This window comes from Cnephaeus nilssonii, assembly GCF_951640355.1.
Source record: "Cnephaeus nilssonii genome assembly, chromosome: 7".
Classification (NCBI taxonomy): Eukaryota; Metazoa; Chordata; class Mammalia; order Chiroptera; family Vespertilionidae; genus Cnephaeus; species Cnephaeus nilssonii.
Genome location: NC_137078.1, coordinates 71,364,019 through 71,378,684, shown reverse-complemented (window position 1 = coordinate 71,378,684; position 14,666 = coordinate 71,364,019). Strand labels below are relative to the sequence as shown.

The following is a 14,666-nucleotide window of genomic DNA, read 5'->3' as shown; positions in this document are numbered from 1 at the left end:
GTTCTCACTTGACCTTGGCAGCCACCCTCTGAGGTGGAGAGGGTTGGTCCTCATTTCACAGGTGAGGTAACCGAGGCCATGACAGGGCGGGGTCTGAGGACACACAGGGTGGCACATAAACAGGCTTCCTGTCCTGCCCACGGCTGGTGGGGGCTTCTCTGACCCGAGGCCACGCGCCAGCTGCTGGCCTCTCCCCTTCTCAGAGTCCTCAGGTGACCAGCAGGCCCCGGTGTCTCTACCTGCACACACTTGCCCACATTCGGGAGATGCCCTCTCTAGAATGGCATGTACCACATGGGTGATGAAGATACCACTTCAGCCATCCAGCCCTGCCCATCACACTGTCCGCACCCCCAGGGCTAGAACCATTCTGAAGGTGGGGTGAGGAGAGAGGCCCAGAGCCCCTTGCTCAGTGTGCACAGCTGGGAGTGGCCGAGCCTGGCCTCGAACCCGGGCCCTCTGCCTCCTGTGTGCTGCCCTGCCTGGCCAGCCTGCCCACGGCTTCCCCCATCACAGTGTCTGGGCTTGAAATTCGGGGACATCCCCACCCAAGAAGCTTTTCCTTAGTTATTCCTGGGATGCACCCTCCACCAGGACTGTGTTTTAAAAACCCCATCCACTAATATTCTCAGTGACAAAAAAGGACCTTGCTTGGGGCAAAACATCACAGTTAACATTTTTAGAAATTGTGAAAGATTAAAAAAATTAATGAAGATTTAAAGGACATATAAGCAGAATTTAAAACAAACTGTCGCTCAAAATGTCAGCATCGACCTTCTCCCTCCAGAACTCACTAGAAGGTGTGTGTGTGTGGGGGTGTGGTGGGGGGGCAGTCAGGGCAGACCCTAGGGTGGCCTGGGAGGCAGGGCGGGATGGCATCCAGGGCAGGAGGGGGTGGGCTGGACTTGGTAAAAGGAGGAAATGGTTTCTTTTCCTGCATTCTCCTCTTCAGACCTCCTGCCTCTTTGGAACCTTTCCCCAGCCCCACTTCTCTTCCTCCCCCTTCCCCTTTTCCTCCACACTCTTCCTTGCTGGCCAGATAGCATATCTTTACCTTCCTACCTGTCCCTCCCTCTGCTCTCCCTCCCTCCCCACCCGCCTTCCATTCCTCACCTTCCATCCTTGCTCTGGGCTTCCTCAGCCCTCGGCCCTCAGATTCCTCGCTGCCCCCTTCCAGGGTCTCCCCACTGTGAGTGCCCACCCGCTCATGGCCTCTCTGGCCCCTGTCTTCCAGGTCACCCAGACCCCAGGCCACGTATGTGAATGGCAGCCTCCCGGCTACACAGCACATCAAGCAAGAGTCCCTGCCCGTCTACCGGGCAATGATGGAAGCTCGGGTACCCCTATCTGCCCACTGCCGGGCCCCACCAGCCTCTGGCCCGCACACAGACCTGGACCTCCCGGGCCGAGGCCTTGCTCACCCCGCACCTTCCTGCTACCTTCTAGGCAGCGAATCCAGCTCCGGCCTGGGCCCCCCACCTGAGGCCCACCTCCCCGAGGGCGGCCTGAAGCGCTGCTGCCTCCTGGGCCTGCCCGTCACCTCCTCAGCCTCCTCCTCGCCCTGTGCCTCCTCTGACATCACCTCCATCATCCGCTCCTCCCAGACTGCTCTGGTCACCTGTGTGAATGGACTCCGGAGCCCCCCTCTACCGGGAGACCCGGGGGGCCCTCCCAAGCGGGCCCAGCCCGGCCCTGCAACCACTGAGAGCCATGAGGGCAGTTTGCAGGCGGAATCCTGCCGGAAGGTGGGCTTCCTGAAGCAGGAGCCTGCGGACGAGTTCTCAGAGCTCTTCGGACCTCACCAGCCTGGCCTGCCACCCCCCTACCCCTTGCCTCAGGTGCCTTCAGGCCTAGGCCTTGGAGGCCTGGGGCTGGGCCTGGCGGGGAGGGTGGCTGGGCGGCAGGCGTGCCGGTGGGTGGACTGCTGTGCAGCCTACGAGCAGCAGGAGGAGCTGGTGCGGCACATCGAGAAGAGCCACATCGACCAGCGCAAGGGCGAGGACTTCACCTGCTTCTGGGCGGGCTGCGTGCGCCGCTACAAGCCCTTCAACGCCCGCTACAAACTGCTCATCCACATGAGGGTGCACTCAGGCGAGAAGCCCAACAAGTGCATGGTGAGTTCCCACGGCCACCAGGCCACAGCCACCCCACCCGCACTGCCCGAGAGGCATGCCTGGGCCTCCTTACCTGGGGGCTGGCTGAGACCCGCCGTGGCTGAGTGAGGAGGGGAGGAAGAATGCTATGGATGTGGCCCCTGTCAAGACGGTCAGTGCACCTGTCACTGGGAACCTTGGCAGAGGGCCCCTCGTACTCGCCGTGTGCCCCTTCCCCACCCCAAGGCATGCCACACGGCCTGGTGTGCACACACACGGTAGGTGGTGACACACGTGCTCTGAGGTCAGAGCAGCCTCGCCAGCCTTCTCCCTTACATGCATGTGTTCAGTGTCCCACGTGCTGATGGCCACGTGGGGCACAAGCTGTCCTGCTGGGTCCTGGGCCTCCTGGGAAGTCCACAGCTTGGCTGACCCTGTAAGGAGCACCAGGTCTTCATGAGCATCCAGCTCGAGCTATGGGTCCCCAGGGCAGGCTTTGGGGGTATTGCCAAGGGTTAACAGATAAGGCCCTAGAGAGCACCTGCAGTGCTCTGCTGGGGTGCACACACAACACACCTGCAGCCACGTGGGCCTCTGGCCATTCTGACCATTTCTGCGTCTGCTCTCACTGCGGTGGAAATCCGTATCGGAGGAATGTAGGCTTGGTCCCTGGTATCCCAGCTGAGCCATCGTGCCTACCACCAAGGCCCAGCCAGCCCCCCAGGAAAAGTGCCTGCCCAGAGTGGAAGGGCTGTGGAGCCACCAGTGCCCACCCATGGGGGCGCTGGTGAGGCAGAGGGAGGGAGCGGTGTGTCTGGGCTGCGGCAGTGTCAGAGCCAAGGTTGAGTTCCTCCACACTTGCGTGCTGTCACTGTCACTGGGCCCTGCCTCGTGGAGCGCTCAGTCTGGGAAGGGGTGCAGTGGGAACAGGGGCACACATCTGTCCCTGCTCAAAGCCCAGGGCAGCTTTTGCAGGGGCCAGGGAGGAGGCAGGAAGCATTGGCCACTGGCAGCATACACTCCGTCCTGCTGGGACCAGGTACGTGTCCTTTGGTCCCCGTCTGCTTGTGCTGCTGTGAGCGGGGCTTCGCCTGGCCCAGCCTGTTCAGCATTGAGGAGGCCGGGTCGTGAGGATGAGAAGGCGTTCGCTTTATAGGCAAGTGAGGGGCAGTGAATAGCCGGTGTGTGTGTGTGGGTGGGGCGGGGGGGGGTGGTGCTGGTGTTGTGGGAGAGGCGAGCGTGAGCAGGCTGAGAGCTTGAGTTTATTACATGTCTTTGGCCCAAGAGTATGCTGGAGGAAGAGCTGGTGGCCGGGCCACTCTCTGGGGATGCTCCAGTTCACTTGGGGTGTCATAGCACATGGCTGCTGAAAGGCATGTTCCTGCTTGGAAGGAGAGGACCAATAGGCATCACAGGCCAGGGCGGCTGGCAGACTGAGGGGCCCTGTCTCCCTCTGAGACCCTGGAGCTACAGTCCTTCCTGTCTTCTTTCCTGTGGGTGAGCCCACTGGTGTCCGGGGGCCTACGTGGAGGCCACACGGTCTGATTCCCGGCGAGGTGTGGTCAGGGCCTTCTTACACTGTGGAATCACAGCATGCAGGAGTGTCCGTGTTGCACATTAGGGCCCTTGGAGATGATTGAAACTTCCCTGCCCATTTTCCAGTTTGGTAAATAGAGGACTAGCAAGTGGGTCAGAGAAAAAGAGATTACTCAGTGTAGTCTCAGGATCCCTCTCTGGGCCAGCCTGCCAGGATCTCGCTTGATTCAGCTGACTCCACAGAAAGACTCTGGCTTAGACCTGGCTCATGCCTGACTCTGGGTACTCAAACCCAGACCTGCCACGGTCCTTGCTCTGGGGCACTCATGGTGAGGGATGGGTGGAAGATGGTGTGGAGATCGGTGACAGGTTCTGGGATGGAGTTTGCGTGGGCTCAAGGAGGGGAGGCCCAGAAGGGCTTCAAGGAGGAGGTGGATGTTAAAGCTGTGTTTGTACTCACCCATTTAATCTTCCTATGACTCCTATGGAACTTACAGTTTATACAGGCAAAGAAACAAAGGTTCCAGGGGAGTCCAGCTGGCCTTCCACTTGCTGCTATAAAAACACTGCATCTTGCCTCTTTGAGGGTTCGGGGTTATGGTGATCATACTGGCAGGCAGCTTCTGAGTGCTGACTGGGTGCAGGGGTTATTTGAGTCGGTAACTCTGTGTGGTCCTCACAACTACCCTACGGGGCAGATGCTGTTAGAACCCCCATTTTACAGCTAGAGATACAACAACAATAGAGGCTAGTAATCTTGATAGCAGTAATACTAACAACAATAAATAAGTATCTGCTGCCCAAGGTTATACAGCTGACAACCCCTGGAGTGGAATTTGAACACACAACTTTCTAAATGGTGGTGCTCTTGTTGGTGCAGATTTTCTCCTGTTCAACTGATTATTCTCTGGGGTCGTGGGGCCAGCCCTGCTGGGTCCCCCCATCTGGAGATGGTAGCAGAGGTCTCCTCTGAGCTCCTCCCTGCCCGCAGTGGGAGTGCTCCCCCTTCCTGAGATGCTGGCGCAGCAGGCAACCCCTGGGAAGGGGCGGTCTCCAGCCCGCACCCAGATAAATAAAATCACCCTTCCCTGTAAAATTATTAATTTCTCATGACAGGCCTCTGCTACCATGTGCTGTAATAGACAAAGGAATTTTGGACCCGGAGCCTCTGGAGAACAGGAAATAGATGAGACACTTTGATTGAAGAGTAAATGGCCCACTAAAATAGCAGTTAATCCTTTTATTATCTTTCCAGCAGCCGTTTCCACAGTTCTTTCATGAGGTAAGCCTTCTCCACCCCATCCAACTGTAACACTCCGTCCTGCAGCTGGTTTACATTTAACCTAAGTGTGAAGCCTCGCTCCGCACCAGGCGGCCTCGAGGTGTCGGGGAGGAGCCAGCTCCCCTCTGCCACGCCGCCTCGTCCTCAGCCAGGCCTGGGACCAGGACCCCCCTCGCTGGCCCCCAGATAGACCACACCACCCATCCCCCACCCTGCCCTCCCCTGGCTGTTCCCGCCGCCCAGGGGAAGCCCCCTGATCTCTTTGCAATATCCTGTTATGTTTCTTACGTGGTCCGAGTTGTCTTAGCCTTATTACATTTGGGGTTTCATCTGCGTTATGATAGCAAGGTTACGTCCAACCCAAATACTGCTGCGACGCCTCGAAGACCTTAGCTTTGAAAAGATTAATTTCTTGCTTTCTTAGGTTGGCTGTCCCAGACAGTTGGAATTCTGATTGTCTGAGACTGAAGGAATTAGCCGACTGTGTAGTTTGCTTTTCTCCACATCGAGAAAAAGAGAGGCAGAACGAAAAGGAAAACCTCTCAGAGCCTTGGGTTTTATAAGAAACTGGAGGCCCGATGCAGGAAATTTGTGCAGGGGGCTCGGCCATCTCAGCCATGGCGGCTTGCCTCGGCCCTCGCAGCCCTGGCTTTGTCCAGAAGGTCGTCTGGTCTAATTAGCATATTACGTTTTATTATTATAGATAATAATGACAACAGCCCCTGACTTTTGTGATCTTTGACCAACGTTGTGAGTGCCGTGTGGGAACTGTGTGTAGACGGATGAAAGTCTAGTCTGGAGTCACAAGACCTAGGTCCCTGTCTGGCCCTGCCTCTCACCAGATGTGTGACCTCAGGCAGGTGACTTGGCCTTTCTGAACTGAAGCACATCTGGTTATTAAATGGGGCGATAATGGTACCTGCCTTTCAGGATTGTTGTTATTAGGATTAAAAGAGGTGACCTAGGGAGGTGCTTAGTTAATTCCGTCCTTCCCGCTTTGCCTTCTTCCACTGATCATCTCAGGAGACCCGTGCAGTAGCCCTAGGAGTTAGGACAGGATCATTTATGGCTCTTTCACAAACGAGGAAACTGAGGCTTGGCAGGCAGTTAGTGGTGGAGGCTGGCCTTGAGGCCTCCGCTGTTGGTGAGGTGGGCAGGGCTGTCACGCGAGCCGCGGGCCTTGTGAGGTGTCCACCAGCGATGCAGAGCGCCTGCTCCGCGCTGGGTGTCTGCCCAGGGAAACTGGAGTAGAAGGGGTGCTGGGAGAGGCACGGGAGGAGGCTCTGGGTAGAGCCCCCGGTCCCATGCACAGCTGGAGCCTCCAGGCTGGCCTTCCATCCTGCCCGGGTCCCTCCGCAGCTGCAGCGCACTGGCCACTGGTCCCCATCCCTCTCTGTTATGGACACTCTGTCTCTGGTGCCATTGGACCTGGGGCCAGGGGAATGCGTCCGACCAAAAGCTGGTCCTTATTGATTGACCTTAACCAGCTAAGACACTCAGACCACTAGCCACCTGGCTGGACCTCCTTGCCCATCTCCCAGAGGGCCAGCCCAGGCCAAACTTGCTTTCATTTCCCATAATCCTGGGGCTTCTGGCTTCCTCTTTTTGCTTTGCCCCAGCCCCCCACACCCCTGGGAACAAAACCCTGGGTGCTGGGTGCGGGGAGGGGAGGCGGGGAGTTGCTGTTTATTGAGATTCAGGGATTTTTATATTCTGGTTCAGTGTTGGCGATTCCCCATGCCATCTTCAGACAAAACTCTGAGGCCCAGAGAGGCTACATCCCTTCCCAAGGTCACACAGTCTGCTACCTGGCAGGGGATGAATACTGACTGTATCTGCCCAGCCAGGCTGTGAGCTGAGAGTCAGAGAGACTTGACTGACAGGCTGGGATCATAACTCATGGGAAGTCCTGAGAGAGAAGAGGACTAATTATTCTGAGACACGCTGTGCCCAGCCATGAGTTATCATGCCCGTTTTACAGAAGAGGAAACAGGCATTCAGAGGCCACATGGCCTGTTCTGCATCCCCTGGCTCGGCTGCCTGGACCACTCCAGAGGCCTTGCTGCCTTCCACTTACCGGCCTTTGCCCAGCCTCTTCCTTCCAAAGAGCCGATTCCTCTGTGCTTCTTAAATTGCAGCGGACGAGTGCCTGGGCATCTGTGCCTTCCCTGCCCCTCGTGGCCTGAGACCAGCCCTGAGCTAGGGCACATTTCCAGGCCAGCAGCCACCCTGGCTCACCTCAACATCTCAGGCTCCATCCCGGGAATTGTTTGGGAGCCTGAAGTATCTGAGCAGGCAGGTCTAGCAGGGAAGACAGACCCTGAGAGGTGGTGAGGGCCAGGGAGCACACAGCAACAGGGCTTCATTGGGCGGGGAGTTTCCTGAAGGGGACGGTTGGGGGAGGTTGGACAGTGGGAAAGTGACCCATAAACCAGGGAAGGGTCCTCCTGAAACACTTGCTGTACCCGAGGGGCAGACTGCCCTGTGTGCAGGGCCTGTGCTGGGAGCTGGGGTCCGGAGGTAGGTCTATGTGACGGGAGACTTCTGGCACCGTGGGAAGGACACTGCCCTTGAATCTTACGATATTATTGCTGGACAGTGGAGGCAGGGGACCTAGAGGCTGAGGATCTGAGGCCTGACACATAACCTTGTCCAAGTCGGTCAAGAGGGACAGGAACATTATTGAAACACTCGTTGGGTGTTTTTCAATTTATATAGGGCTTCCCCACATGCATGACCTCAGCCCTCAGAACATTCCTGGAGACTGGAATTATTATCCCCATTTTACAGATGGGGGAAGGGGTGTCCATTTCATGCTCAAGTCCAGGCCCCAAGTATATTGTGGGTTAGATTTGAACCCAGGTCTCAGCCTGACTCCAGAGACTGTGTGCCCGTCAAGACCCCAAGCCATCTTCCAGGCAGAGAATAATCATCAGTCTTCTTACATATATCAGGAGAATATTCAGATCTGAAACTCATTCAGCAGGTCGTGACTGAGCATCTGTGTGCCAGGCCCTGGGGCTGGCTTGCTCTTGTTGCTATGCCACAGCCCCACCCGTCCTGAAAAACAAAACCCTGGGTGCTGAGAGGGGTGGGGAAGGAGAGGGAGTTGGGGTCACAGAAGGAAATCCAAGCCAGTCTGGCCTCAGGGAGTCCTGGTGGAGCAGGGAAACCACTGGACATCAGCATGTAACTAGTTTTCCTAAGCCAGTGCCCCAGTCACCGTGGGGCCTGCTGAAGGTCCCTGCCTGCTGACACGACAGGTCTTCTGCTCTGTCCTGGAGGAGAGGGTGCTCCTGGGATGAGGAGTAAGACATTTCACATATAAAATAAATAAGTCACCTGAAAACAAGCTTTCTTTGTGGAGGCTGGGGGTTCTGGAGAGATTAAGAACCTGCGAAGTGGAACGTGATTGAAAACCCTGGAGAATCCTGTTGTAAATGAGCCTGGAGAGGCCAGGCTGGCCCAGCCCGTGCAGGTTGTCTGTCAAGCCCACTGCTTTGGAAACGGGGGTTTGAGCCTCACCTCGCTCCAGGGAGGAAGGGTCTGGGCAAAGGCAGCCTTCAAGTTGGCATCCAGCTGTGCCTCGTTAACAGCCCCTCTGGGGTCTCTCCTGGGATTCAGTCAGTCCTCTTATCTACTCATTGGCTGAAGCCGGGGAGGCAGCGCCAGTGGCCCCAGGCCACCCGGAGTTAAGAGTTGATGGTAGCCCTGTAACGCCTGCTTTTTTTCTCCCTGCCCGGGGCCTCCTCTCCTGGACTCCAGCTTCTTTTGCTCCTCTGGGCCTTGGCTTTTGCTGGTCCCTCTGTGCGGAATGCCTTTCCTAGCACAGGAAATTTCTAGCCATCCTTCACAACCCAGTCCAGTGTCCCCACCTCTGCTCCCGTTTCTCTGTCTCCTGCTCTTTCAGCATGCATTGCCCAGTGTAACAGCACTTCCCGTTGTGGCTGAGTGCCTGGGGGACCACATGCTCTTTGACACCCGGCCTGGCTGTGGAGGCAAAGGAGAGGGCTGGGTAGCCATCTGACCTCCCTGCTCCACGGCTGTGTGAGGTTGCCTGGATACTATCCTCCAGAGCAGTTTTTTTGTGAAGTCACAAAATTAGAGGGACCTTAAAGATGGTCATGTTCACCCCCTAATCTGGTGCTTGGAAGTTTTTCTGCAAAAACAGCCTTCACTTGAAACCTGGCTTTGCTATCTATCAGCCTGTGGTTGTGTGCAAATTGGCTTCTGCAAGCTTCTGTCTTCTTACCTGGAGAGCAGAGGGAATGGAACTGTGGTCAGGCTTCTGTGAGATACTCTACATGAGGTGCTCACATGGTGCCTGGCATACAGTGCATGCACAATGGATGGATCTGACTGGTCTGGGCAGTTTGCATCAGGAAAGGAGAAAAGGGAGAGTCTAAAATGGATAGTGGCCATGCTGTCGCCAATGTCCCCAAAGGAACAGAAAGGACTGTTTTAAGTGCCAGCTCTGCCAGGGACAGGCTACGTGACCTTGGATGGGAATTGGCTGTTCTGAGCCTCAGTTTCCTGAGCTGTAAAATGGGATAATGCGTAGCACTCTGAGTTCAGTGGGACCCAACAGATTAAAATGCCTTTTCCCTTCTTGAAGCTAAGATGCCAGCTCCACAGATCTTGGCTTACATTGGATGCCTTCCTCTTGCCCTTAGTTTTTAAAAAATCAGACTCAAGCTTTCTGAAGCTCTGGCCTTACAGTCAGGTCAGAGCCCTGAGGCCCCCTTTCATTATGTCTAGAGTGGGAAACTGAGTGCCCAGGTGGAAATGGCATGCCTGGGAAGGCAGAGGAACTGGAGATAGGTGGCATTGGAGACTCGTCCCAGCTCTGCTGCTCACTAGCTATGCAATCTTGGACAAGCCCCTTCACTCCCGAGTCTCAGTATATGCATCTGTAAAATGGGGCTTGTGCTGCTCACCGTAGAGGAGTCTGTGAAGGGTGGAGGAGCCGTGCTCTGCACACTGCAGAGTGCTCCATGGAGGGGACCAAGTGGAGCTCCCAATTCCAAATCCAGTGCTCCTGCCTGGTATGTTCTTCCCAGATGGGCTTAGCCTCAGGCTCCCCCAAATGCAATTTCTGGTCTTTAGGCCTCTGCCTGCAGCTCTCCTGCCCTCTCCTCCTCCCCTGCCCAACAGCCCACCCTTACCCCATCCTCCACCCCCTTACTTCTACCTCCACCTTCCACCCCACATCATTCCCATTCACCTTTTGATCCCCACTCCTACTTCCTCTCTATCCCTGATCCCTCCCTTCCCATCTTATTTAAATTATGGGCCAGGAATTGGTGAGCCAGGGTGTACCAATAGCCAAGCACATCAGATAACCCCTCGGTTTCAAATCTCCGCTCTGCTTCTCAAGCAGCTGTGAGATCCAAATAAGTCACAAGGCCTCTCTGAGCCTTAGTGTCCTCTCTGTATAAAGGGGGGAGTGTCGTGAGAATTAAATGAGATCATGTATGTGGAGCACTTACCTCATGCCTGGCAAATACTTGAAAATGCTTGAAAACAGGAGCTCTTGTTCCTCTTTTTTTTTTTCTTTTGAGTCATCAAACTCAAGCTCTCGAAGAGATGAGAATTCCTGGGAGCACCACACTTAAGGAACCCTGGCCAAGTTTTGTGAATGCTGCTTTATGGAATATGAAAAAAATTAAGGATAAAAACATACAACCCTCTGAGTTGAATTTAAAATAATAAAAGGGGGGGGGGGAGCTTTTGAATTAAATGTAAATGGAATTGAAATGATTCTCTTACTGGAATGAGAAAGTCAGATAAAATCAACAGTGACTCTAAGAAAGCGTCCAGACCATGTTTTCTAAGAGGGACATCCTGGCAGTGGTAAACTTCTCATGGAGAATTAATAGGCTATGTCTCCGCTGATGGCGGATGGGCTAGCTGAGCCGACTCTGTGTGCCTCACTTGGACTGCTGCCGTGACCGGCCTCAGTGTCCTGTCTTCTTCTGCCCAACAACCCCATGGCCGTGGTCACCTCGACACTCTAAGACCCAGAACCTGTGTCTCTCCCCCTCGCCCCAGGAGACAGCCTTGGGTTCATCTGTATTGTCTCCCCCTCCCTCCTGCCAACTTTTCAACACAGCGTTATTGATACACACTGTGCCACGTTCAATGCTAGAAGCAGGGGGTGGGTGCCGCATCAGGTGAGGGAAGATCTGGCGGTGAAGGGGTTAACCCAGTGCCACAGAGACTTTCCCCAGGACCTCATCAGAGCTGGGCTTTGAGGGGAGGGGGGAACCCTTTTCAGTGCAGACCACAAGGAAAGGCATTTCAAGGGAAGGGAACAGCATCTATAAAAGTTCTGAGATGTGACAGCCTTGACCCCTGGGGGAAGCATCGGTGTCCTCTGGTGCTTGGAGCGCATTACGTGCTTGGGAGCTGGGAACAGAGATGGCAGAGCCTCAGAGTCAAGTGTGGGCAGCGTGGACTCTACCTGAGGGCAGTGGAGAGAGTGGTGGAAGGGTCCTGGGTAGGAGAGTGACACAGTCAGGGTTAACATCTACAGTGTTGGTCATGTGGCAGATATGTTGGTGGGGGAATGACAGTAGGCAGATGAGGCCATGGATGCCCAGGAAGGAGCCCTCGTCCCCAGGTTCACAGAGCAGCCAGGTCATCTGTGCCTCAGACAGCAGGGCTTGGCCGACAGCCAGGGCCTGGCACCGTGGGCCCGGCCAGCTCAGCTCAGCTCAGCTCAGCTCAGCTCGGCAAGCCTTTCGGGGCACAGTGTCTGCACCCAATTCCCTTTGGAAGCAGCGTCCGGCACATTTACCAGTGGGAAACAGGAAAGGCATTTCCCATAATGTAGCTCCGTAAAGTTTGCACAACTGTTCTTTGTTTTCTCTCCATCCCCACAATAAATCTTCCTCCACTGCCAGGCCTGAGGCCAGCGCGGTCTGTAAGTGATTATGGCGCTGACTCGTGCTGCGCTGCCTCCTCGCCATGCATTCTTCCGCCGTGGCTAATGATAACATGAGAGCCCATCGCTGGGACTCCGTGACCCCGCGAGCGGCCATTTCCACAGGGCTGGGAGGTGGCCGTCCGAAGAAGCACCGTCTGCTCTTTCTCCCTCCACACACCCTCCAGCCGCCCTTGGTAAGTCTGTGTGTTGGGGACAGAAGCCTCAGAAGCAGATGGCACGGTGGTGCTGGGCTGTGGAACGATGGGACCAAAGGTCTCTGCATGACTGCGTTTCCGGGGGTAAGACCAGGAGGTCTCTGCCACGTGGGGAGCAAGGCACGCGCCCAGTAGGTTCACCTGATGAGCCCATCCTCCAGTCACTTTTTGTTGTATCAGAGTCAAAACGCATAGGTTTTTGAGCTGAAAGTAACACTGGCACCTTCCCAGGTGTGGCCAGGCCCTGGGCAGGGCCCCGGATGCAGAGTTTGATGGGTAGCTCCCGCGCTCCGGGAATGCACAGGGCCATGGCAGGATCCCTGTTTTACCAAGGGGTCACTGAAATCCGCAGAGTGGAAGCTACCTGTTTAGGTATCACACCTGGGACTCTACCTTATGTCTCTGATTCCCTGCTCTGTGATTGTCCCACTGCCCAAAGCTGCCTTCTGCACCCCCATTTAACCATGAGTCTGTGCTTCCCAGAATCTGCTGAACCTCAAGTTTTTGGAGTCAGTTTGGCCTTAGGGTGTCATTCTGACCAGGCTTAGTGGCCAACATAGCAATTGGAAGTCAAGAGAGTTTGGCCCCAGGAATAAAGACCAGTTTGCTGTGCCTCAGATGCTTCCCCCACCTCTCCCACCCCCACCGCAGTTCCCTTTCCTTCTCACCAAGTATCCAGGACAGGAGGAGGTGGCTCCTGGAGGCCACAAGTCTGAATGCCTTGTTTGCACTTTTGTTTTTTGCTTATGTGGGAACTGAGGCCCATAGAGAGGATTTGACTCATGGACGATCACAGAGCAAAAGTGATCTTAAAGAACCGAGCCCAGTCTCTTGCCTCGCAGCCCAAGGAAACATCTACTGAGTACCGACTGTGTGCTAGGCCGCGTGGAGGGCCTGCGCGTGCTGCCTCCGTCTGTACCATCACTGCCTCCCAGGCCCTGAAGAGCACTGGCTGGTGCTGGGTTTGCTCCAGGAAAGAACCTTCCCCAGAATCTCATCTGATGCTGCTCCCAAGCGCTGCGGTGCCCTTTGGCAGCTGGGACCCAAGGCCCAGGGCAGAGCGATGACCCGCTAAGGCCACATGGCAGGAGGTCAGAATCACCTTCCCTCCCAGCAGGGTCTGCTTGATGAAGCACCGTCCAGCAGACTCAGGGAGACTTTAACTAGTGGTGGGTCTCAAACATCACAGCTACGTGCATGAGAAAAGCACGATGATGGATTGCTGGACAAAGGCCCTCACAGGCATGCACCAGCCTGAGTCTTCACTTCCCCTGCCCATCTCAGCCCCTTACTGTTGTCCTGCACCCAGAACCACCTGGACTGGAGCCTCTATGTCTTCAGGTGTGTGATGAGGACTTTGAGGAGTTCAAAGCCCTGAGGTCTCATGACCCTGATTCAGTCATTCTTGATAGAGAGTGTGGGCCAGGGGTTCAGAGCTCGGCTCCCTCTCCAGCTCTGCACTCAAACTGCCTGGTGGTTCTAGGAAAGTCATCAAGATACCTTTGGGGCCTCATCTGAGAAATGGAAGGCTTGGACTCCAGGATGCCTAAGATCATTTGTACTCAGACATTCAGACATCCATAGTAATCTCTCTGCTTTCCTAGCACGGCCCAGGGGAGGAGGAAGGAAATGGAGGTAGGAAGGGGCAGGTATGGGACCCACGCTGAGCTCTCTGACCTCAGGTCCTTCCACACTCTTCTCTCTCACTCCAGCCTCAGTGGGTCCAGGCTGTTCCTCAAACAGACTGCGTTTGTCCCCATCTCAGGCTCCTTGTGTGGCCATTCTCTCTGCTTGGAATGCTCTTGCCCTAGCCCCACCTCCGATGACTCAGGCCCATAGAGGTTTTCATGGAAGTTCATGTCGCCTCCTCCAGGAGGCCTTTCCTGACCACCTGTCTAAAGTAGCATCTTCAGCCACTTCCTATGCTTCATACTACCTGACATGTGTTTGTCTGTGATCTGTTTCCTCCACTCAGATGTAAGCTCCATGAAGTCTAAATCTTTTTAGGTTTTGTTTCCTGCTGTGTCTTCGATGTCTGGAAGTAATATGATCAACAAGTGCTTGCTAAATGATTGAATGAAGAGGGGGAAAGTCTGGCTCAGTGGGGCAGACGTGATGGAGTGTGCTGGCAAGGGAGTCAGGAGTCCCTGTAAAATGAGGGCTTTTGCAGCAAACGCTCAGGGCTGTGGTGAGGAGTGCACAGGTTGCTGTCCACGAGGCATGTCTGGGTTGGGCCAGATGGGTAGTGTGCCCAGAGAGCCCTGCACGCTCCTGGTGTACAGTAGGTGCTCAGCACATGTTAGTTCACTCCTCCTACCCCACCCCTCACCCTTATTTCCCTTCCTCCTTAACCTGCGGTATTAGGGTAAAGCAGAGGCCTCAACCTGAGTCCACCAGCTCATGGAACCTCAGACCCAGACAGGAACTTAGAAACCATCAGGCTCAATCCATTTATGAATTTGGACACTGAGGTCCAGAAAGGAGACATTCTCATCCAGGTTCCCACGCTAGTTTGGGGCTTGGGAAGAAATTCCCAGTCAAGTCCTCCACATAGATGTTCAGTAATTAGCTGCTGTCCCTGCAGCTGTTTATCATTAATTCTGCCTCCACAG

At 55.3% G+C, this 14,666-nt stretch overlaps 1 protein-coding gene across 4 annotated transcripts in view; it reads left to right on the top strand.

Moving 5' to 3' along the window:
• The window catches only part of GLIS1 (GLIS family zinc finger 1), a 218,912-nt gene that overhangs the window by 134,646 nt on the left and 69,600 nt on the right, over positions 1–14,666 (top strand). For all 4 annotated transcript variants that reach the window (XM_079778050.1, XM_079778049.1, XM_079778052.1 and 1 more), the window contains one exon: positions 1,235–2,114. In XM_079778050.1, coding sequence (XP_079634176.1) covers positions 1,235–2,114 — 880 coding nt within the window. The remainder of the gene's footprint in view (positions 1–1,234; positions 2,115–14,666) is intronic.